At 52.9% G+C, this 23,477-nt stretch overlaps 1 protein-coding gene across 5 annotated transcripts in view; it reads left to right on the forward strand.

Annotated features, from left to right (window-relative positions):
• Positions 1–23,477, forward strand: part of DPP6 (dipeptidyl peptidase like 6) — a gene marked incomplete at both ends in the record, with an annotated part of 1,078,039 nt that overhangs the window by 926,724 nt on the left and 127,838 nt on the right. For all 5 annotated transcript variants that reach the window (XM_082632824.1, XM_082632826.1, XM_082632823.1 and 2 more), the window contains 2 exons: positions 13,651–13,805; positions 15,308–15,405. In XM_082632824.1, coding sequence (XP_082488950.1) covers positions 13,651–13,805; positions 15,308–15,405 — 253 coding nt within the window. The remainder of the gene's footprint in view (positions 1–13,650; positions 13,806–15,307; positions 15,406–23,477) is intronic.

Below are 23,477 nucleotides of genomic sequence, written 5' to 3' on the forward strand. Positions count from 1 at the left end.
CTTAGCGGGGGTTTATGGGACTCGTGTCATTGTTCAGTAATTCGGCGTAATATTATACGCGGGCGCACGAAGGTGCACGCGGGGTGCACGGGGCCCAGCCTGGGAGGGCCTGGGTGTGCAAGTAGTACCAGCACACACTTGTTGACCCCCCAGGACTGTCCCCGTGTGAAGTCCATGGAGCCCTCCTGCTCAGGCCGTCCATGTCAACCACCTCGGCTGCTTCAAAGGAAGGGGTTGGGGGGAGGGGCGAGGGGGTGGGGAGGGGTGGGGAAGTGGGGGCTTCCCCGGGAAGTGGGGGCTTCCCCCGGACCATCGCCGCCACCTCTCTGTCCTCTCCCCTCCACGGGCACAGCTGGTTTCGGAGGAAGAACTCTCCGCTCGGGTACGTGGTCTGGGCTTGGGGCAGAGGACAGCTCACCTTCCCACCTGGAACTGGGACCTCACGTCTTCAGCCCGAGGCACACTGAGCGACTGCAGGCTGAGGCCAGGTGCAGGCCTGGGAAATTCAGGGGGCGGGAACAGGTGGGGACGGGGTGGGCTGTGGGCAGTGGCTTGGCCCTGAGCTCGGGGATTTGCCTGCTTTGCAGTCTCCCGTCCATGCTAAAGGCAGTGCGGCACCACGGTGTGACCGTACCTGGGGTGACCAGGATCCCCCTCCCCTCGTTCACACCGAATTTCTGAGCTGTGTCTCCCTAGTCAGCACCTATCTGTACAAGTCGAAAGGCAGCCTCTCGTTCTTTGAACAATAGAACCAAGACTGTTTCATAATTTGATGCAGTTAGGTATGGAAACTGTTCTGAGTGCTGTTTATAATTCACAGGTAATTAACTTTCTTTTTTAGAAAGAAATACAAAAACTTGAGACCTAATTTTCTGATACACATTGTTTTTGATATTCATTATTTTTAAAATACGTTTTCACTGATATTAAGAAATAATTATGCAGACTATCTCAGGCTGATTAAGGTGACTATTGCTCTGTTAGGATTTTCTTTGAAAATATGTAATGTAATGAGCTTTTTCTGCAGTGCATCATAAAAGGAAATATTCTCGTCTTCTAATTTTAAAGCTGAAGTCAGTGTATAAAAGAAATGTTACATATAATTTTAAGGCTCTAATTTTGCTTTGTGGTGAAAAATTCTAACTTTCAGAAGAGGACAAAATAGTCAGCACTTTTAAGAAACGGTTTCTTCATAAATACAAGCGGTGGTAAATCTCAGTTGGTAGTTAAGTCACTATCCAATTAAAATTCCAATTTCAGAATGTCAGTCACTTTTAACTTTCTTGTGAATATTATTAACAGGATGATCAGCTTTGGCAAAATACCAGGAAGAAAAATACGACTGTCTAAGGAAATTAAAAATCACTGTAGGGTTGATAATACATTTTACCTCAACCAATCACTATTATAGGTTACTAAGTTACTATCCAAGAGTACTGTGGTGGAACGTTCTCCTTTAAATGGGACACATTTCAGGAGCTGAACTTAAAACCATTGCTGGTCAGCGCCAGGGCACAAATGGCAGGCTCCCTCCAGGGCTGCCTGACCACCTGGCAGTTGGCCTTGCAGAGTGTAGCACCGGGGGGATGATCTGAGATCTGCTGACCAAGTTCATTCTCATTTCATGTTCAGTGGCACACACGGGATCCAAAATCACAGGTGGGCACTGGGGCTGGGGTGGGAGAGTGGTAGGAAAAGCAGAATGGAGATGGGAAGATACCAAATAAATGTCTCTTTCAGTATTTTCCACAGATAGACTCCTTTCACATACTAGCTGTGTCGTTTGAGCCGATTATTTAAACTTCTATCCCTTTAAGTTCCTTAAGGGAAACATAAAGGTAATAATGGTACCTAATTGGAGTGGTTGTTTGGAGGGGTAAATGAAAACTTACTGAAACACGCACGCACGCACGTGGCCACACACGCGTGAACGTTTTGCTGTAAGTTTTGATGGGAAGAAGGAAGGAAGAATCGGCCCGGACCTGGGGTTAGAGGAGGGGTCGCAGTGAAGCGTTGTCTGTGTCAGGGCTGCCAGACGAGGTGACCTCCGCTTTCTTCTTCACTTTGCCTGGATCGGCCCTGTCTTCCTAGCATTACTGTCCTCGCCAAGGTCTTATTAATTATAAAAAAGAAAAGTGGGGAGGAGTTCAGTGGGGGTTGGTTTGCGGTTGTTTTGTTGCAGGCAGTATAACTTTCGCAGGCGCTTTACAAAATGAACAATGAAAAAGCAGCAGCGCTTCTTGCCCTGAGCAGCTAGTGTATCCCCTGAGGCTTGCTGTTCCCCGCGAGGCAGCGATAACCCGCCAGGGCCCTCCAGGGAGCGTGAGCCATTTGCTTTTTCTCTCCTCCAATCACCAGGACCAGCGGCGAGGGTGATCGACAGTGAGGTTTCCGTGATGGCGAGCTGGTTCTGTCACCAGGTGCCCGGGCACACCAGACACAGGGCCGTGCCACAGTGGCCACATCAGTTTGGTCCAGGCTCACCTTCCGTCTGAGCTTCTGCTCCCTCAGGTGGGACCCTGACTACCTGTCTCCAAAGACCCAGGCTGATGTGCATTCCATGATAATAACAGATGTTGTGCAGGACTTGCTAGTGTATTTATGTATAGTAACTAATATAACTCTTACAACAACCCAGTGAGGTAGATACTGTTATCATCCCCATTTTACAGATGAGAAAACTGAGGCACCAAAAGACTGAGTCACTTGCCTAAGGTCACACAGCCTGTGAGTGGCCCTGCCAGAATGTGAAGCTCAAGAGTCTAGCTCCAGGGTCCATCCTCCTGAGCACCGCATGCCGACGTGTGTAGGGCAGGATGCTGTGCACGTGGCTCCCTCCAGGTCCCTCTCCAGGAGGCCTTCGGGGATGGGCAGAGTCACCCTCCCGTCCGACCGCCACCCAGTGGTCAGCACCGTGTGATACCTGACTTAGCACACGTGCTACTCCTTGAACATTAGAGCAGAACAGAGGAAAACGAGGTTTGCCACCTCAGCTGACACCGTCCTCCCCGTCCGCCTCTGGCCCCTCAAAGGATCACATGCAGCCTCTCCCCCGCCCTCACCCACCCCTCCCCTGCAGCCGCTGGGGAAGTGACTGCCCTGCAGGGATCCGCGTGGTGTCTGCAGAAGCCCAGCCCATTCACGCAGGCTCCCTCTTCTCTCCTGCACCCGACCTCCCCAGCCAGAGACAGCGCACAACTGACGCTGGGCCGACAAGCCTTCATTGCTTGGGGTCTTGCGTGATTTTTTAAATGCAGGCAAAGTCACTCTGCAGCATGAGCCCCTTCTTCCTGTGGCCGCCCGCCCTGAGGATGAGGGAGGCCAGATGCTTACGTGCAGGTCTCGTTTTTCCTGGTCCCTGGGAAGGTTTTCCCTTTCGTGTGAGATCCTTAAGGCAGAAGCCAATTCCCTGAGTCTCTTCTCTACCCCAGAGCGTGCATCGCAGCGCTCGAGGAGCTGGTGTTCAGCGTGGTCACTGGGGGAAGGTCCTGGGTACACAGGCAGGAATGTTGACCTTGAACAAGGGCCCGCGGCCCCACTCACTGACACCAGCACGCCAGCGGCCTTGGAGCTCTGGAGGCCACCTCCAGGTCCGCTGTGGGCAGGTCAGCGGGCAGATCAGGAGATGCTCAGAGAGGCCGGGGCCGAGGAGCAGGGGGCCGAGCTCGTGTCCTCACCGAGCGCCAGGTCTGCTCTGCGCCTCCCGCCACACCCCGAGTGCGCCCGCCGCGGCCGGGCCTGCCTTCGGGCTGGTCTAGACTCACAGATTTCCAGTAGACAAAGCCCGCCGCAGCCTTGGCCACCCTCTGCTCGTGGCTGCTGGTTACTTTGCCAGGAGCTCAGGAAACGGGTGGTGTTCTGTCTGGTGGCGGACATTTTAGAACCTGCTCAAAGGAAGTTCCGTCCACATCTAAGTCAGGGTGGGGAAATGGGCCGTGGGGCCTGGTCGGGGCGTCTGCGAATCCGTGCCTGCGCCTGGTTGTCCATGGGACCAAATAAACTGTACGCCACCGTACAATTAACTGTCCGTCCAATATGTGCAGGTGCTCTTGTGATGAACGAAATACAAATTATTCTAAAAGACACGTTCACTATTTCAAACTGGATTAAAATGTGGACTGTGCAGTGTTTTCCTGTAAGGAGGTGTGCTCGTATTCAGAAAGGTTGGGAAAAAGTAACATAAGCCAAACCCCTGATTTCACAGTCAAGGAAGAGAGGCCCAAAGCCGCGGGATCAGAGCTGGGGTCCGGGTCTCCCCGAGATGGCAAGTGGCCTCCGGAGTAGCAGGTGGAAACCATTTTCCTAGGTGATGCTATTTTTGTGTGGATTTTTCTCCAAAAGTCACTTTTCTCTCTACTAGGACATTTCTCACTGTTGTGGGGCCCAAAGCTCATGTGACTTGGGGGACCCTCTTCAGAAAAAAACTCTGGTAACGAGCACAAGATTGGGCCTGAGAAGGGGCCCTGTGTCTTCAGCTTCTCCAGCCACTGGCCTGTGTCCCTGCCGGGTTCACCTTCCTGCGAGTTCTTCAGATTTGGCTGCTTCTCCCCGGAAAGCACACCCTCCAGCTCAGGGCCCCTGATGTTTGCATGTGTGTGATTATCGCTTGATTATCTTCCTGATTAGGACCTTAATGCCTCCTTCACACCAGCATGGGAATTTAGAGTAAGGGAGGGGATGCGGGGCGGGAATCTACCTACACAGGAGGCACGCGGCTCAGGAGCGTGGGGCCCTCTGTCCAGGAGCGGCTGCCTTCTTGCCCAGCACTGGGGAGCGGCAGGAGGCCCTAGGAGGCAAGGGTCTGCCCCCAGGGCCGGGCCACGGGACCAGCACAGAGACCAGAGACCGGCTGGCTCTTCCCCTCCCCGTCTCGGGACATCCAGCTCTTAGCAGCATCTCCTGCCTTCCTCACATTTGTCTGAATCCTGGCCGAGGCCCACGCTGGGACCCCCTACTTCAAAAATAAACTTGAATTCAGGCTGAGAGCTTTGTTCTAAAGTGCTTCCTCCGGGGAGGGGTACAAGTCAGCAAACGTGCTTCTCATTTCCGAGTCACTGAAAGGCCGTCGTAAGAGCCAGTTTCTCTGTGTGTCCAGCACTGAGCGTGTCCTCTGTCTGCTGTATTAGACGTTTGCTTATCCACTGAGTGATGAGTGGGTGGACGGCTGGATGAATGAACGTCTCTGACACATGGTCCCCTGCCCGGGTGTGGAGCGGGTGAATAGGGGGCAGCGGCCTACGTGCTGGACGCTCCCTCCGGTGCCCACGGTGAAAGTGGGGAGGAGAGAGCAGGGAAAACCCGAAGAAGGAGGACCACGCAGGAACAGGAGCGCAGCACACCAGCCCGGGTTGCCTCCTCCCCTAGCCGTCTTTCTGTTCAAAGCTTTTCTTAGCTGAAGCTGTTCTCAGTGGTCCAAATACAAAGGCTTAAACAGTGGCCCCTGTAAGGTGGGCAGAGCTTGGCAGGCACAGCTCTCCTCTCTCCTCTGCACCAGCTGGGAGGCTGGGCTGGAGCCACCTGAAGGTGCGCTCCCTCAGGTGTCCCATGCCTGATGCTGGCTGCCAGCTGGGCCCCGAGCTGTGCTGGCAGGGACATCTGACACGTGACTGGGCTTTCCCACAGTGTGGTGGGCGGTCTCGACGGGGAGCAGCCCAGGCCAGAGAGAGCCCGGGGCGGAAGCACACGGCCTCTCACAACCCAGCCTCGGAAGCCACATACATCACTTCTGCTGCATCCTGTTGGTTCAGCGGCTGCAGAGGACCTCTCCGGGTCCAGGGGAAGGGACCAAGGCCTCACCTCTTATTAATGGGAGAGCGTCAAGTCCCAGAAATGTTGCCAGGGCCAATTTTGGAAAATACTGTCTGCCACACTAAGCAAGGTGTCGAGCTCAGTAGAGGAATTTATACTAAGGTGTAAATGATTCCCCAGGGAAACAAAGAGCATTAATAACCCAAAAATGCTGTTCAGGAGGGTTTTATGGGTTCAGCCTCGGAAGATGCCTCTGAGGTTTGTCTACTCCCAAGTGGCTGTGCACCCTAAGATCTCCCCCGACATGAGTCCACCCGGTAGTTAAATTCATGGACCAGGTGTGGTACGGGAGCCTACAGGGCCTCGGGAAAAACCATAAAAGGTAATCGGTCAAGCTTACGAGCCTGAGGGTTTGGAAGCCATAGACACAGAAGGCCTCCTGTGAACCTCTTGCTTTAGGCGACGGTCTAGCCACTTCTTCAGCAATTATAAATTCAGGAACATCTTACTTTCTGCTTTTGGAGGCAGTCTATGAATTTACATTGTACCTCTAAGAAAACACAGTCTGCTTCCTGACTACTGCATTCTCGACAGAAAATCCAGGCAGCAGGGAATTCATGGTGTGGCCGGCCCGCCCCAGTGGTGAGCTGGAGCATCAGATACAGGGAAATAACTAAAGTGTGGAAATGGCAGACAACTGAATTGAAAGCAGGAGGATGAGCATGCTTAGTCTTGCCGTGCCGGCAGCGGGGCTGTCTGTGACCTCTGGCCATTCAGAAACGCAGAGAGAATGTAGATGTGTCTCTGCACCCCTCCCCCATCCCGAGCTGCACAGCTCATAGAAATGTGTGTGCGTGGTCCGATTTAGCCTTCTTCTCCTGATAAAAATGGGTCTTGGCCTTCCCGCCTGCCCCAGGAAGATGAGGCTGCGGGAGCCGGTCCTGCAGGAGCACGTGCATCGGAAGAGCCCTGAGAGAACACGGCAGCAGGTTCCCCAGAGGACTCCGAAGCCTCTCGTTTCCCTTCTGTCTCATGTTTGCGGCCCCTAGTCTGCCTTGGGGTTCTTTTCAGCCAGACCCCGTCCCGTGCGGCCTGTCGGCCTGGGGAAGCCTGGGCTGCAGCAGTCGGGGAGACGCAAGCCTGCCTCTGTCCCCAGCCTCCCGGTACCCACCGTCTCTCCCCGCTGCCTCTCCCCACGCCCTTCCAGGTCTGCACGACCCTCCATCACCCCTGTGGACCCTCGTTTTCCGGCATCTGGTGCAGAGGTCGCCCCCTGGGGGATTGCAGGTCTGGCCTCAGCTTGCGAATGGAAGTAGAAGTCTCTCTTCCTTGTTAAAGTGCTGTCGGAAGACAGATGAGCGAGTGTCCTTTCCTGGGCGCGGGTCCTTTGCAGACCCCCTAGATGGCTGGCGTTCCGTCTCATACTTCTGAGTGATACTGACCTACAGCTCTAACTCCGTGGGTTTGTCTGACGTTGAGGACCTCAGGAACTTTGTGACCTACTCTGGACCCCCCTAGGTCTATACTATGGCGTTTGCCACCTGCTTGGTCTACAAAGTCTCACCTCGTGTCTGCTCTCCAGCCAGCAGGGCAGGGAAGAGTCAGTAGCGGCCCCCCCTTTCCTTTAAAGGAGGACCTGGAGTTACTCAGACCTTCTGACCTAGCCCACGAGCAAGAGTTCCCCCCGTCACACCGGACTTCACACCTCCCCCCCCTACACACGGGAGGCGGGGAAGGGTCTTTATTCTGGAAGACCATGTGCCCAGCTGTGATTCTTTGCTTCCTTTCCTAAAAGAAAGGATGGATTTTGGGGGAACAGGTCACGTGCCACCTCCCCAAGAGCTTTCTCTAATTTCCCCCCAAAAGAAAGAGACCTTCTGTGTCCCCAACCCCTACAGTCCTGAGGTTTCTGCTCAGCTGGGTGAGGGGTGGGAATGGTGGTCATATTTTGTTTACTACATTTCAGACTACAGAATTTCATCTCTCCCGTGCTCTGGCATAGGGTTTAGGATGTATTGAGCCCTCAGTCTTTAACTCCATCAAGTTAATTTCTCTCAACCTCCAGTTTCTCAGCTGTAAAAAGGGGCTTAATCCAGGGTTCTTGGGAGTATCCAAGATTAGCAAAGGCAAGTGAAGTATGTGGCGAGGGTGAAGGCTGTAGAATAAAACATGACATCCCTCAGACGCACATTTACTTGTTGATCGTCAGGCTCAGGAAGGACGGTGGAGGTTTCTCTGCCCGTCGTGAGCAGACACGGTGGAGGCGTGGTGGGGCCTCGGGGGAGCACAGGGCGGGAGAGGCATCCGGGCAGGAGAGCCGGCCGTCTGAGGAGCGAGGAAGCCTCGGGCTGTGGCTCCGACCCCGAGCCTGACACTGAGACTCCTGCTGCTGTTGTGTCCCCGTGGTGATTGCTGGTGACTCTACTGGTTGAAGACTGTGCGGGGAGTGCTCGGCAGTAACTCGCCAGGTCCGGTCCGGGAGGGTAGGCGGAACCTCGGCGTGTACTTGCAGGCGATTGGATCTGAAGAGGAGCGACTGATCTAGCACCAGGAGGGCTGTCAGCAGTAGATGAGTTGTTTCACGCAAAGTACTTGCAACAGGGTCCGGCACGTGTTAGACATGCGTTAAACCAAAAAGTGTCCTTGAATCTGACTGGGATTCAGGAAGGGTCCCAGTCACCGCAGGTCCCCAGCACGTTGGGTGGAAGCTGAGACAAGCCAACTCGATCTGCCCATTGGAGGCTGCGACGGTCCATGCCAGGGCCTGCAGGATGCAGCCCAGCACACTCAGCATCAGACGTGTGTGTGTGAGTGCGTGAATGTGTGTGTGCGTGTGCGCCGGGGGCGGAGGAGGCCAGGTCCAGCCCAGCTTGTTGTTAGGGCTCAGGCCAGCGGGCACCCCCCATCCTTGTCAGGTCTGGCTTAGAAATTCACCCTGCTGAGTTTCAGGGCAGAATTCAGCTGACTCTCTCCTACCAGCATTCTCCCAGCAAGGAGCTGGTTCTATGGCAGCCAGTACAGTCATGACTTTGTGCGGACTCCCGGGGCTACCATATCAAAAGACCACAAACCAGATGGCTTTAAACGGCAGAGATGTATCATTCCAATTCTAGAAGCTGAAAGTCTGAAACCAGGGTGTCTCTTCCAGCTTCTGGTGGTGGCACGCTTGCTGTTCCTTGGCTTGTAGACCCATCACCCCACTCTCCACCTTTGCCATCACCTGGCATTGTCCCCTGTCTGTCTGTGTCTCTTTACTTTTCCTCATGAGGTCACCAGTCATATCGGATTAGGGGCCCCCGCCCGCCTCCAGTACGACCTCATCTTAATGTACATCTTAATTACATCTGCAGTGACCCCATTTCCAAATAAGGTCACATTGATGGGTACCAGAGATTAGGATGTCATGTCTTTTAGGGGGACACAGTTCAACCTACAACGAACTTTTAAGCAGAACCTATTCTTTTTCTGTTCAAGTAGGTATACCACCCCCCCCCAGTAATATGGAAGCCTGTTTCCTATATGCTAATAAGACTTCCAACTGAAAAAAACACACAGCCTAAAAGACGCAAGTTGTGTCTTAATCAGGGACCTTACTGAGGACTGTAGCCTGGGAGACAGCCTCTCAACGAGCTCGGAGGGACTGTTCCAAAGAGGAAAGGGAGGAACCAGGATGTACGGAGGTTTTGCTGAAAAAAGTCATGTGATCAAATAACAAAAAAGTACTGCTAGTCACAAAAACCAGACGTCTCAAGTTCATGGTTGTAGGGCTTTTCTATGTATGGGAAGATGCAGGAGCCTGGTCTCACTGAAATTATTCCTAGATCGGCATCATCACGATCTAGGGCCAGTATCCTGTTTTTCTCCATCCTGAATTCCCCTCAGGGCGCACCGCGGGCTGCAGTGGCTGGTGGCTTTAAGGCAGCAGCATCCTTTGTTTACTGAAATGGCAGGTGACATTTTTCTGTCAGCAGACCGTAGGCGTGCATTTCCAGAATGCAGTGCCTGTTTGATCAGATGTGACATATTAACTGGCAAGTACACGGAAGTCACCCGCAGAGCTTTTGCTTAAAAGGGGCTTGTGCCCTTCCCCCACCCCAGTACACACTGACTGTGCTGCCTGGAGCGGCCCGAGTGGCCATAACAGAAAGCACCCACCATTCCTGCGTTTCCCTGAGAACCTCCCTAAGTGATTCCGGGCAACTGTGGTGGACCGACCTTGGGGGCCCCCTCTTATTCTGCATCTGGAAAACTCGAGAATTCCTCCTCTTGGCTGGACTGGCCTTCATCACCTTGAACCCGAAGGGGATTTTGTCCTTCCGGATATGGATATTCCCTTAACGTGTGTGGCGTGAATGACAACATTCACAGAGTAGAGTTGGCTTCTCTGAGATACGATGACAAGAAATGAGGGAAATGGCCCAGATCCTGCTGTGAGCTTCAGCTGCATGGATAAACATTTCTGCCTCTTCACGTGAATGTCCCCAAATGTATCTTTCTTACTTGATTCTGAGAAGGTCCCTGGACGGGACAGGGAAGGTGGAAGGAAAGCTGTATCCTCCCGTTCTCACGAGTTATTTGTACTTGTTCAGAAAGGCAAGTTTCTCCTGTTGTTCCAAGCCAAGCGTTCATGCAGTTAATTTAGTTGATGAAATAGGTTTTTTTTCCCTGCAAAACTCTATCCATAAACTAATTTGATTCATGGCATTTAAGCCAACTGCCTCATTAAGCTAGAAGCCTGAAGAAAACATTTGGAGAATAGGGACATTCTCAGTGAACACAAAAATGTCACAACCTCCTCCTTTGCCTAATCCTTTTCCCCATCGTTTCTTATCCTTACTTTATCTCTTTAATGAGCAGCTAACTCACAGGAAAATAAAAACACCAAGGAACAATGTGTTAAAGGGCATTTGGGGAAAATAAACGGAAGCCACCCTTTGTGTATGTCCCGGCCTTTGGCATGGAGGAATTTCTTTTTTATTTGTGGTCATCTTGCTGTGGGGTGGAATTGAAAGGAACATTTGCCAACACACACACCAGATACTTGTCATCCCTGAACTGTGTGGTTTCCAGATTCCCTTCTGACCAGCACATTTCTTGTCTGAAGCCTGTGGTCCTTTTCTGCATCTGTGTCCTCTGAGCAGTGCACTGACCTCAGTGGAAATACTCTGGCATCTGCTGACAGAAGGGACAGAAATGGTACTTGTCAGCCCAGCATCAGGCCTCCCTCTCCCCTGATTTTGTCTCTCTCACCCCTGCATGTGTGACCCCCTGCCCTGCACTGACCAGACCAAAGCAGGAGCATTTCCTTTTGGTCTGAGGGCAAGTTCTAGAAATGAGGTGGGCACGTGACAGGTGGATGAGAAGCTAGGAGTGCCCTCCTGCACCCCTGGGCCCGTCTGGGGATGAAGGTGGCAGGACCCCCCAAGGCTGCTGATTTGCTGTCCCTCCCATTTCTGGAGGTCGCTCGGGGTCAAGGAGAAGCCTCAGAAGAGCTGTGTCAGCAGGGACTGTGTTGTCTGCTTGCTCTTGTGCAATGCTGCCTCCTCTAGAAGCCTTTGTTGCCCCCACCGCTTTTCTGTGGGGATTTTCTGGCCATGAATGAATGTGCCGTGAGAGCCGTGGCCAGGCTCGCGCAGCTGGTTTCAGGCGGACGCCACCTCCTTGGCCCTCTGCCCCTCGTGTCCCGCTCACTCCCAGTGACTCCCCTCATGCCCTGATGTCCCCGCCCTCCCAGCCCTGCAGCACAGACGCCATTGAGCAGAATCACCCAAAAGTTGCATGGTGAATGGTGCCTATTTTTTCCAGCAGACCATCTGCTGGAGTCTGTTGCTCACTGTCCCACGTGCGCCGGCCAGACAGTCAGGTGGTGCTGGATAAAGTCATTTCTGAATCACCTCCTTCCACACCCGCACCTGAAAGTCACTTTGCCGGCCGCCAAAGACATTGGAAAATTACAAGCAATGGAGAGTTGGCTGACTTCCTTTTTTATCTTTCCCCCCTCAGCAGACCTTTGGGTTTTTATCGACTCTGCAGAAGCTTCTGAGTCATTTCTTGGATGCCGCAAGGTCACAAACCACTGTCAGGGAGGACGTGTTAGAGGCAGCCGCTGTGCCCCTTGTTTGACAGCTGGGGGCTTGTTCGGGGCCTCCGCGGTCGATGGCAGGATGGGCAGAACCCGGGACTCGGGGCCCCTTCACCGTCCTTCACTGATCAGCTGTGAGGCCGGCCTGGGACGCGTCCGGGTGATGGGAAGTCAGATATGCCAGGGGCTTCGTGGTGGATGAGACTCCACTGTCTGGTGCTGGTCCCGGGTCACACTGGGTCAGGGTCCCTGCAGGCTGCCGGCAGGCCTGGAGGAAAGCCCGCGGAGGGCCAGGGAGATGTATTTAGAGGGAGGCCAGCACTTTCTGAAGGGAATAACTCCTAGCATTGCTGCTGCAGGCCCCACGCAACTTGGGGGCTTGTCCCACTAAGAAACCAGGCCAGTGCAGCCAGTGATGGAGGGACAGACTGCCTGGGCGGCCAGTCTCCCGGGAGAAGGAGTTGCAGTGCCCCACTTTCAGTCCTGAACTTGGCTGCGGGATGCTTTTGTAGCCACTGCAGCAGGGCCCTGACTGACGCGGCCCTGCCCCCTGGCCCCCCTGCCCCCCGCCATCCCCATCCTGCAGCCGGCAGATCCCCGTGCCCCCTGGCCGGGCCGTCAGGCTGGCCCAGCTCCTGGCCTGCTGCCTTGCTTCTCTCATCTCTGTGACCCTTCCCTCCGCTGGCCATCACCCCTTGTCTCTACTCCGATTCACGTCATTCCCTGTGTGGTTGATGCACTCACTCTGTTTTCTCAGGCGCCTCAGTTACCTTTCTGTCACCACAGGCTCACAGAGCCGGTTTATGGTCTCCACCTAATAACGACCGGCGAATGGGGCTCACAGTATGTGATTATAGAGCTGTATCGATCTTTATTTTAAAAACAAACCTAGGGGGATTTGGTTTATAAAACTACATAGCGTGTACAAGGAGGAATCCGCCGACCTTAGAGCTGTTTCTCACCGAGATGCTCCTCTGACCCTCGCACTCTAATGAGTTGTACCTGGGAAGTGTCTTCTCTTGGCTTGCTCCAAAGACGCAGTAGAATTGTTCTTTCCAGAATAGATGACAGACCGTACAGCACTCACCCCTAGTCAAAACTCTAATTAGCCAAGACTCTCCGGGGCGGGCAGGAGTGTTGGGTGCTCCCGGTGGAAGCCTGAGAGGATTGCTGCTTCCTCTTCCATCCCATAGAAGAGAAGGCCATTCTGTGCTTCTGCCGTGTGGAGTGAAACCACCTCCGTGCCTCACAGTGAGGAGCCTGCTGGCCTTTGAACGCCTTCCCCTCCTGCACGGCTGTGCGCGAGGGGGTCTGTGTGCCGGCACGACCCCGCGGCATCTCCTGCAAGTTGGTTTTCTGGAATTCAACCTGCAACACAGTTTACTTCCTTACTTGCTTCTGCCTGGGTGTGCCCTGCTTCAGAGTGAATGTATCCCCTCTAATTCTGTTTTTCTGATCATCTTAAAATAATAACCCACAACAGAACAATAAGAAGTCAATCGGAAAGGACTTGCTGGGCTCATCATACTCAAATTTGTGCCCCCCAAAATGGTTTTTAGACAGTTAGTCTCTGTTTGGTTGGGCCTTGATTGACTAGGTTTGATTGATTGGGTTTGCTGTGCTAGGGTTTGGGGGTCAGACCAGGCACCTCTGAGATGAAGGCGTATCCCGGGCACAGGGAAGCCTCCTCAGAGGCTGTAGAAGTTAAATGACCCCGAGGGGGCTCGTGATTTCCTGTCCAGCTCCCGTGGTGCCGGGGAGTACTGGCCGATCCTCCATCCATGCCATCCACAGTCCTCTGCTTTGTTTGTTTCCCTTAGAGGAGATTTTGAAGACCCACATCGCCCACTGGTGGTCTCCAGATGGTACGCGGCTCGCCTACGCCACCATCAACGACTCCCGGGTGCCGGTCATGGAGCTGCCCACCTACACCGGCTCCGCCTACCCGACCGTGAAGTCCTACCACTACCCCAAGGTAGGCGGGAAGCGGCCGCAGGGCAGCTCTGCGTTATTCATCAGCCCCCGCCCAGCCGACTCCCACCGTGGAGCTGTGATAACCAGATGTGTTATGAGCAGTGCAGTGAACAGAGCAAGATTAATTATTTCCCATTACATTGCATTAAGTTCTCATTTTTGCTCAGTTGAATTTGTCGGCAGGTTTACTTTCTTTTAAATAATGGAACTACCGTTAATCATTTGTCTAAGCTTCATTGCAACCAAAATACATTACCTCCCTTGTGAGTCCATGGAGACAAAAACTCACACTGCCCGCTCGGGGGCACCCTGTCCTCTAGTTCCTTTTTTAAATTCTGGGAGGTCAGAAGGACCCCTGTCTGCGCCTAGTCCCCTGGGCCTGGGCTGTTCTGTCCTTGGTCATGTTCTGGCCCATACTGTTTCTAATTGCTTCCCACAAAAAGCCAGCAGAACAGCAAGGCTGCAGGAGTGGGGCAGGGGACGGATAGCTAAAGCCCGCTTTGTTAGCAAATCACAGCGTCCTGGCATGAAGGGAGGGCCTGATGCCGCAACCTCTACTGCCCACTCAGTTGGAGAGAGGCCGGTGCCCAAGAGAGCGGACACAGCTCTGCCAGCATCCACCTGGTGACAGGGTCCCCATGTCCACCCGGGGCTGCCTTGGAAGGACCCCTCCAGCCTCTGCCAGTGAGCCCTGGGCCTCGGCTTCCAGGCCATCAGAGGGCTCTGGGAGCTGATGCCACGTGCCGTGTATACCAGAAGTATGGGACGTGCCAGCCTACAGTTTGCAGCAAGAGAGGCGACAATGTCCAAATGAGGCCAGTGATGTCCCCAGAGTCCCAAGCCAGAGAAAGGAAACACCAGGTGTATCAGTCAGCTCAGGCTCCATAACAAGCACCACAGACTGTGTGGCTTAAACAACAGACATTTGTTTCTCACGGTTCAGGAGGCTGGAAGCCAGAGATCACCTAGAAATGGAATGGTTTCCCTGGTGAATCCTTTTGTGAGAGCCCCCCAACCCAGGAGTGATGTAATGACCTGAAATCCAGAAAGGTACAGGCCCCCTGATTTTACAGGGAACTCTGGGACAGGTGCTCTGAAATTGGAATTATAAAGCCCAGATGGCTCAGGATTGGGGGTTTCACGTTTTAATAGAAAGTCAGCGTGTTCTGGCCAACAGAATTCAGACGCCCACTTCCAAATCGGAGACCTAAGCTGATGACCCATCTGACGCCTGCCCTGTGTGGGCCTGAGTCCCTCCCTCACCCCAGCATCTCCGTCTGTGGGGGCAGAGGAGCCTGGGCCGTTAGGCCCAGCAGCCTTGTCTTTCCTGCCCTGGCAGGCCCGTGCTTGTCCAGGGAGGGGGAGCAGGGATGAGCAGCTTCCTCTTGAAGGACTCCGTCCTCCCCACGCTGAGCCTCTTGTGAATCTCCTCCAGACTTAGTGCCCAGGCCAGTCCAGGCAGGAGGCGGCTCACTCACATCTCTGTCCCCTTTTACTTCCCAGGCTGGATGTGAAAACCCCAGTATCTCCCTGCATGTCATTGGCCTAAGTGGACCCACGCACGACCTGGAGATGATGCCGCCTGACGATCCACGGATGAGGTTTGCACCCTTTCCTCAATTATGTTAAGACGATAATAATGAAACCAGTGTCCATTTACATGGTCTCTTTAGGCTCAGATTTATTTTCCTGCTAATCTAAACATCCAAGAAAAAGGTACATTTTCTAAAATTTTCCTTACTGGTTTATGATTTGGTTTTTCTGGGAAAGGAACACCAGTCAAACCAATGCTACTATTTCTTGCCTTATGTCAGGCCCAGATTCTCCTCCCTGGAGGCTGGGCTTCGGGGGCGGTGGGGGGCAGGTAGGACTGGTCCACCACCCACGTCCAGAGGGAGCACATGGCCTGGCATGTGGCAGACTTTGGAGGGCATCCCTCGGATGAACAGCTGCAGTCTTTCCAAGAAAACCCATGTAATCGGACCTCTTGTGAATGGCGCCCCATTTTCAGAGCATTATTTTAGAGCGTTACTGTCTTTTGCCAGCTCCAGGAGCTGAGAGGTGAATCCTGTTCCAATAAACCAAATCTCCCAGTTGGTATAACAACCGTGTAGTTGGTGGAACATGTTGACAAAGGCAACTCTCCTGTTATTAAGGGCTGTAGGTGGATTTTATTTCCTAATCAAAAGAACTGAGTAAAATCTATCTTTGTGAAGGGGTCTGAATATCAATTTCATCCTGTCCCAAAGTTCAAGCAGTCTGGGGACTGGTTATACTTCCAGAGTCCACTTATATCAGCGTTAAGCCTCGCTCTGTTGAGAATATTGATGGGAGACTCAGAAGGAGAAGGGAATGGCACCAGAATCCACCCGTTTATAGATCTGCAAGTCTATACGTGGGCCCAGTTAAGTTGAGAATGATCCCTTCTGAGGGTCAGCAAATATCCAGCCCACATTTTGCCATGACTCCAGCCTGAGTCTTCACTATTCAGTTACAAAGCTCTACATTATTAGTAGCTTCTGGCAGCTTCCGGAAGGGCAGGAGCCGTGGCCTCAGCCACTCTTACTCCTCCACAGGCCCAGCTCAGGGCGAGGCACACGGGCACTTGGATCCACTGGTCCGTGATGGCGTGGACTCCTCCTGTGGTGGCTTCTACCGCTGTCCTTGGCAGGACCCGTCTGCCTGGGGGCTCTGCAGGGTTCCGCCGAGGTTCTTTCAGCTCTTCTGTCTCCAGTGATGTGTAAAATGCTGTGAGGTCCTCAGGTGGACAGACCAAGCCCAGGGCTGCCCACTGCCTCTCGCTCCCCGCCCTGGAGCAGCCTTCCTTCTCATGCAGCTGGACCCAAGGCCTGACTCTCCACGGCCCCTCCTAGGGGAGTAGGTCCTTAGTGTGCACTGGTCGGGGCGTCGAATCAATTTGTCTGATGATGTTCTTGCTGGGATAGAAGAAACATTGCGATTATTGCTTTGTCTTCTCTGCCGAAGACCCAGGAATTTCATTGTTTTCTTCCAGCTCCATCCGTGCCAAGCCTCCTGGGGCCTGGTCCAGCAAACTCTCTGAATTAATATGGAAAGTCACCTGGAAAATTTAAGCCATCTGTTTGAGTTAATTGAAAATCTCGTTTAGTCCATTTGGTGATGCTGTTTCTGCAGGCTTGATTAGCTTCAAGGACAATGAAAAATTCACCTCCGTCAGGGCTGTTGAGACGCGGGCCTCAGGTTTTTTGCTTCTCCAGTTTCCTAAGCTAAACGTGGTGATGCTTTTCCTATGCAGTGTAAATTGCAGAATCTTAATGTCACGCTTTCTCATCTCCTTCTCTGTCACAGCCTTGGGATTTTTCAAAGTGAGTGCAGATCTGTCAGAGATCATGCAGTCAACGTGAGCAGCCATTTATCGAGCGTTGATTATTTGCGTCCGTTAGACTGAGAGTTTAGCGTGAATGAAACACGGAGGTTACGATGTAGGGGAAGGACAGGCCTTGAATGAATGGTTATAAGCAAGTGAAGGATTGCAGGCTTGAGAAGGGGCATGTCGAGTGGGGGGCCTGGAAGAGGAGGCCCCCCAAGTCTGAGGCTTTCTTGCCCCTGCCCTGCCGATATTTGGGGCCAGGGGAATCCTTTGCTATGGGGGCTGCCCTCTGCATCGTGGGGACCTCAGCCACATCCTTGCCTTCCCCCAGTGGATGCCACGTGATGATCAGAGATGCCCCAGACTGAGAACCACTGGTTCTCAGTCGCAAGCCGGCTGTCTGGGTCCAGATCCCAGTTCTGTGCTCTTGGGCAAGTTACTCTTCGCCTGCTCCATTCTGTTTCCTCAGCTGCAAAATGGGGATGAATATTAGTAATAAAAAGGTTTGCTCTTGTGGGTGACTGTGAATATTAGATAAGTCACGCAGCACAGGGCTGTCATCCCATCTCAAGGCTGTAAATCCTGCCTGTAGGCCGACAACACTGCCCTTTGGAACTCAGCCCTGCCCTGCCTGCCCTCGGAACTTCAGGTCCATTTCTAACTGCTGGCCCAACATCTCCCTTAAACTGGCCAGGTTGTGATTCTCAGGCAAAGTAAATGAGCGTGTGTTGAAGATTTTATTTAACTCATTAATTGATAAGGGAACCAGTGTAGTGTTAGAACCAGTCCAAAAGGCATTTGATAAGCTAGGTGTATGTGGACAGTTTGACAAAGAGATGTAAGGCTAAGTTTTGGGGTTACAGATACCCCGGGTCCCTAAACTGTAACCTTGGGGGTATCTGACCCACGAAACAAAAATCCATGGGGACGTCCGCCCCAACAGGGGTGTGCAGGCCATCGCAAGCCAAGCCCGGCGTTGCATGGGAAGATACGCGGCCATCTCGTTTGCCCTTTGCAGGTTTCAGAGAAATTCTCTGTCTCTAAATGGCAACCCAAAGTGAACTCAGTGAAAACGGAATTCCGCGTTCCCCCTGGAAACCTGCTCTGGGCAGCCTTCCCGTCTCTGCTCAGGGCAGCGACCTTCTGGCACTCAGGCCTCTGACTTCGTTTGCTGTGTGTCTTCCACAGGGTATTTCTCCCATGTAGCAGCATCCAATGGCGGCTCCCCTGTCCCGTCTCCCCTTCCGCCCCCCAGGGCCTCTCCTGAACCGCGTCAGATCGCTGCGCCCTCCACTCAGAACTCCCTGCACTTTCCCATTTTCTCCGGGGTAAAAGCCCAACTTCCTACAGTGGCCTAAAAGCCCCAAATACCCTGCTAGCCTCTATTCCACCTCCCCCCACCCTCCTCAAGTCTGCAGGGCTCACCCCTTATCCGGGCGTGGCCGGGGCCTGGCTCTGCCACAAAGCTCCTCCACACAGCTGGCCCGCAGGTGCTCTAGGTCCTGGCCAGCACCCTCCCCGCCCCACTCTAGTTTTCTTCACAGAAGGAATCCCAGCAGGATGTTCCCCACACTTTATTCCTGTGTCCCTTCCCCGCCCATCACCTAGAACATAAAACTCCATGAGGCAGGGATTTTGCCTGTTTTGCGCAAAGCCCGATCTCCAGTTCCGGAACAGGGCCTGGCGTGTAGTACAAGCTTGGTAAACCTTTGCTGAATGGGCAAATTAAGTTTAAAATTAGCCAGTAAAGGGCTTCCCTGGTGGCGCAGTGGTTGAGAGTCCACCTGCCGATGCGGGGGACGAGGGTTCGTGCCCCGGTCCAGGAAGATCCCACATGCCGCGGAGCGGCTGGGCCCGTGAGCCATGGCCGCTGAGCCTGCGCATCCGGAGCCTGTGCTCTGCAACGGGAGAGGCCACAACAGTGAGAGGCCCGTGTACCGCAAAAAAAAAAATTAGCCAGTAAAACCCTGTTTCATTGGAGCCACATTATTATGATGGTTTCCGTGTGCTTGTACATTGGATGTCTTAAGCTGAGTGCAGTTTAGGGGATCCTTTCTAATTACAGGAAGGTGATCTGACCTGTGACCAATCTGTCCTGTACACGATGTAAATGGCTAACACGTCAGTTGCAAACCAACTGACTGTACAGATCTTAGTGCTGGTGCTGAAATCTCTTCAGAACAGTCGTCATGATCTCAGAGTTTGTTTCAAAATGTGCAAGCATCAAGTGTCAGTAAAACTGAAGGTGAAACACCAAGGAATGTTGAGTTCTTATGCTTCAGGTGTACTTCCTTTTTAGAGTTTTTGGTTCTCTGCTACTTTTACTTTACTATTTCATTTAAATTTCCTACACGTGAACTTTGTGCAATTGAAATAAAACTGCAGTATACACACGTTAAAAACAAACAAACAAAAAAACAAAACAAAAATCCTATTTCAGTAAGATTCTTGAAGATAGGATTTCTTTGGTTATCCTAGTACTTTTCTAAGAACCAAAACTTTTAAAATATTTAGCCATTGCTGACATCTTGCTGTCTCATACAGGATGCCGTAGGGGAGGCCACACTTTACCCATCCTGGGTTTTCAGCTGGGACTCTCACAACAAGACAGATTAACAAGAGGAAAAAAAACCCAGTTCATTCACGCGTGCGGTGCACATCACCTGGAAAAAATCTCAACAAAAAACAACTCAAAGCATCGATTTACAACTACAGCTTTTACAGCATCTTCAACCAGGAACAATAAATTCATAGAGAATTAACAGGACAAGGAAAGCAGGTTTAGGGTTCCAGGGGCGGCAGCCGTGGGAAGGTAAATAAACCAGAGGACCTAGTGGAGGAAGGTGTACTTGCAGGTTCCGCGGTGCATCTCTGGGCCGATAAGAATCTGTCTCCAGGAAAAGGAGACTATTTCCTGCCTTCAGGCAGAAAGGGGGGAGTTTTTTTGGGTTTGCTGCTTCCTAATTGCCTTCAGCTCAAAATAATTTTCATATCAAAAAGGCATATTCGGGGTGACATATTCTGGTTTCCTTCAACACTAAAGGAACTAACCTAGAAAAGGTAAAAATAAGACACTTACTTTGTGGAGGGATGGAAAAAGGAAGGAGACCTAAATAATGTCCTCAAAGATCTAGGCAGGGACAAACAAAGAAATATGTAACAGTAAAAACGTAAGTGCCACAAAATAGGCGTCAGTTCTTTTCAGAATTTTGCTGAAGGGGTGAGAAATCCAGGGAGGAGGGTCAGGGGGAGGAGGAGGGCTTAGAGGCCCAGGCAGGATTTGGCCGCACTGGGACATGGCTAGAGGGATATTCCAGGACCCTGGAGGGTGCAAGGTGGTTCCTGGGTCGGGGGGTGAGGCCCAGTTGTGGTTGTGGGTTGAATTATAAAACTGTGTGTAATCCCAGGGCTATTTACATTCTCCTTTTCTCCTTGCAAAGTGGGCGTCTCCGTTTGCTGGCTTGCTCCCACCCTTGTCCTTCCCTTTGCCCTGCCCTCGGGAGCAAGGGCGTGGCTGTCGTGTCCCCTGGGCTGGTGGCTGTGTCCCCTGGGGGCCTCACACAGTCGGTCCCACCTTCTCCCATTCCACAGAGGTGGGGGCGAGGACCCCGAGGTTAAGGGATGGGTCTGAATCCACACAGAGCCTGAGGGGGGTCCTGAACTCAAGCCAGGTGGGGTCACCCCTCCCTCCCTGCACAGCCTCCACGGAAAGATGCAGAGAGTTCTGGAAGGCCGGGGTTCACTTTTGGCAGGCTGGTCAGAGCCATCGAGAGGAAGAAGTCAGACGTTTCCTCTGTCAGCCGTCTCACCTTTATGGCATTCAGTTCCCGTCCTCTGTTGTTTGCTTGTCAACCAGCCTGAGCTCCCCTCCAAGAGTTCTCAGGGGAAGATGAAGACCGGGTCCCAAATCCTTGCCCCGGGAAACTCTTACTGGCATCGGCACATGCCAGGTGGTGGGTTAGGCCCGTGATGGCCCCTCCGCCTGTGGCTCGAGTCCAGGTACCGCGGCGCCTCGTGATCAGTGGTCGTGTGCAGCGTGGCGGGAGCATGGGTGGCGAGTGCCAGGGAGGGCGTCACACGCAGCCCCGCCACTCACGATGCCAGAGCAGAGCTGAGGCCACCTGGGAGAAGGGTTCCACCAAAGAGAACTAAGGACGGTGACCCCAGTGGCACTGGGCCGAGGGGACGGGGGTGATGCCTCCAAAGCCTCTCCAGGAGGTGCAAGCACAGCTCCTCCTGTGGGTGGAAGAATCTAAGTGGAAAGCATTATGCCCGCGGGTCCTGCAGTTTTTACCATTTCACGGAGAAGCCCAGCTGCACTGATAAAAACAAAAGCAGTTGTTTTTTGCTGATTTCTTCGGGCCTCTGCGGAGCTGCTGAGCTGGGCGTTGAATTAAGATGCAGCAGATCCCCAGCAGGATCATGCTGAAGACGTGTTGCACTACGCTGATGTGTGTTTCTATTCTCCTACAAACACCCCGTCAGATGCAGTCCAGCCGCCGGCCCGGGGTGCCTGTCCTGACTGCCTGGCAGCATCAGGTCGTCAGGGGGTTGTTCACAGAACCTGAGAAGGGAAGCAGGCGATGTGTCCCCGATGCTTCCGGGCTAGCGACGGCCTCTCCCCACCCACCACCCCTCACTTTTATTTTATTTCACTTCCGTGTATTCACTTTACTCTCCAGCACCGAGATCTAGATGTGCCCTGTTCAGGGCACACCTTCCTTGGTCAGTGCAAGAGCTCTAGTGTATTTGTGCTTTTCAACTTTATTCTCTACCCTCATGCTCCCCCACCTCTTAGGCACTGATTTAAAATGTGTTTGAGCAGCCTTTTCCCCATCAGTGATTGTAAAATGTACTGTTGCGTGTGTGTGCGCACTTAACTTTACACACATGGCACTGTGATACAGACACACAAACATAGATGTGTATGCACATCTGTGTGGATCTGTTGCCTCTTTTTTCACCCGGGACTCTGTAAAGACCTAGCGCATCAATATGTGTGTGTGCAGCTCGCTGCTTCTAACTGCGCACATTCCCAGGAAGCTTGCCCTCTCAGGGGCACCGCTGCCTCCAGGCTCCTCGTACAAGTGCATTGCCCGTGATGCACCGCCTTCTGACCTCGAGAGAAAAGGCAGCTTCTGTCTGCCCAATCTGTAGGAAGTATGGACTCCCTGAGAGACTGGTATATTGGATCCAGTGCAAGCCTTTATTCAGGATTAGGGGCAAGACAGAGGTCATCAGAGCAATGGAAACATCACAGAAAAACAGGGTCTTCATTCCTAATGACCTGAGAGCCCCACCCCCGTCAACAATTAACCACCATCTCCATTCTCACAACCACCACCATCACTACCACCACCACCATCACCACCACCACCATCACCTCCTCCACCACCACCACCATCACCATCACCTCCTCCACCACCATAACCTCCACCACCACCACCACCACCATCACCATCACCTCCTCCACCACCATCACCACCATCACCATCACCTCCTCCACCACCATCACCACCACCATCACCACCACCACCATCACCTCCTCCACCACCATCACCACCATCATCATCACCTCCTCCACCACTATCACCACCATCATCACCACCACCACCATCACTACCACCACCACCATCACCACCACCACCATCATCACCACCACCACCACCATAACCTCCTCCACCACCATCACCACCATCATCACCACCACCACCATCACCTCCTCCACCACTATCACCACCATCATCACCACCACCACCATCACTACCATCACCACCACCACCACCATAACCTCCTCCACCACCATCACCACCACCATCACCACCACCACCATCACCTCCTCCCCCACCATCACAGTCACCACCATCATCATCACCACCACCATAACCTCCACCACCACCATCACCACCATCACCATCACCTCCTCCACCACCATCACCGTCACCACCATCATCATCACCATCATCATCATCACCACCACCATTGCCACCATCACCACCACCTCCATCACCACGACAACCGCCGTCACCACCACCTGACTTGCCCATCGTTGCTTTTTTAATTAGGTATAGAACCAAGGCTTGAACTCAAGATTCTGGACACCTAACCCACCACTCATATCATTGTTCAAGAGTTTTCAGATCTACTGTGTTTCACTTTGTGCTTAAACTTTCAGGTGGCCCAAAGATAGAAGACAATTTCTATAAGTCTCTCCTTCCTAGTTTCCTCCATCAGGGGTGTGGCCTGGGTTTGGGGTTTTTTAGAAGCTCCTCAGGTGATTCAGAAGTATGGCCAACGTGGAAAAGCCCTTCTCGAGAGCAGTAG

The sequence above is a fragment of the Mesoplodon mirus genome (assembly GCF_964341445.2).
Source record: "Mesoplodon mirus genome assembly, chromosome: 9".
Lineage (NCBI taxonomy): Eukaryota > Metazoa > Chordata > Mammalia > Artiodactyla > Ziphiidae > Mesoplodon > Mesoplodon mirus.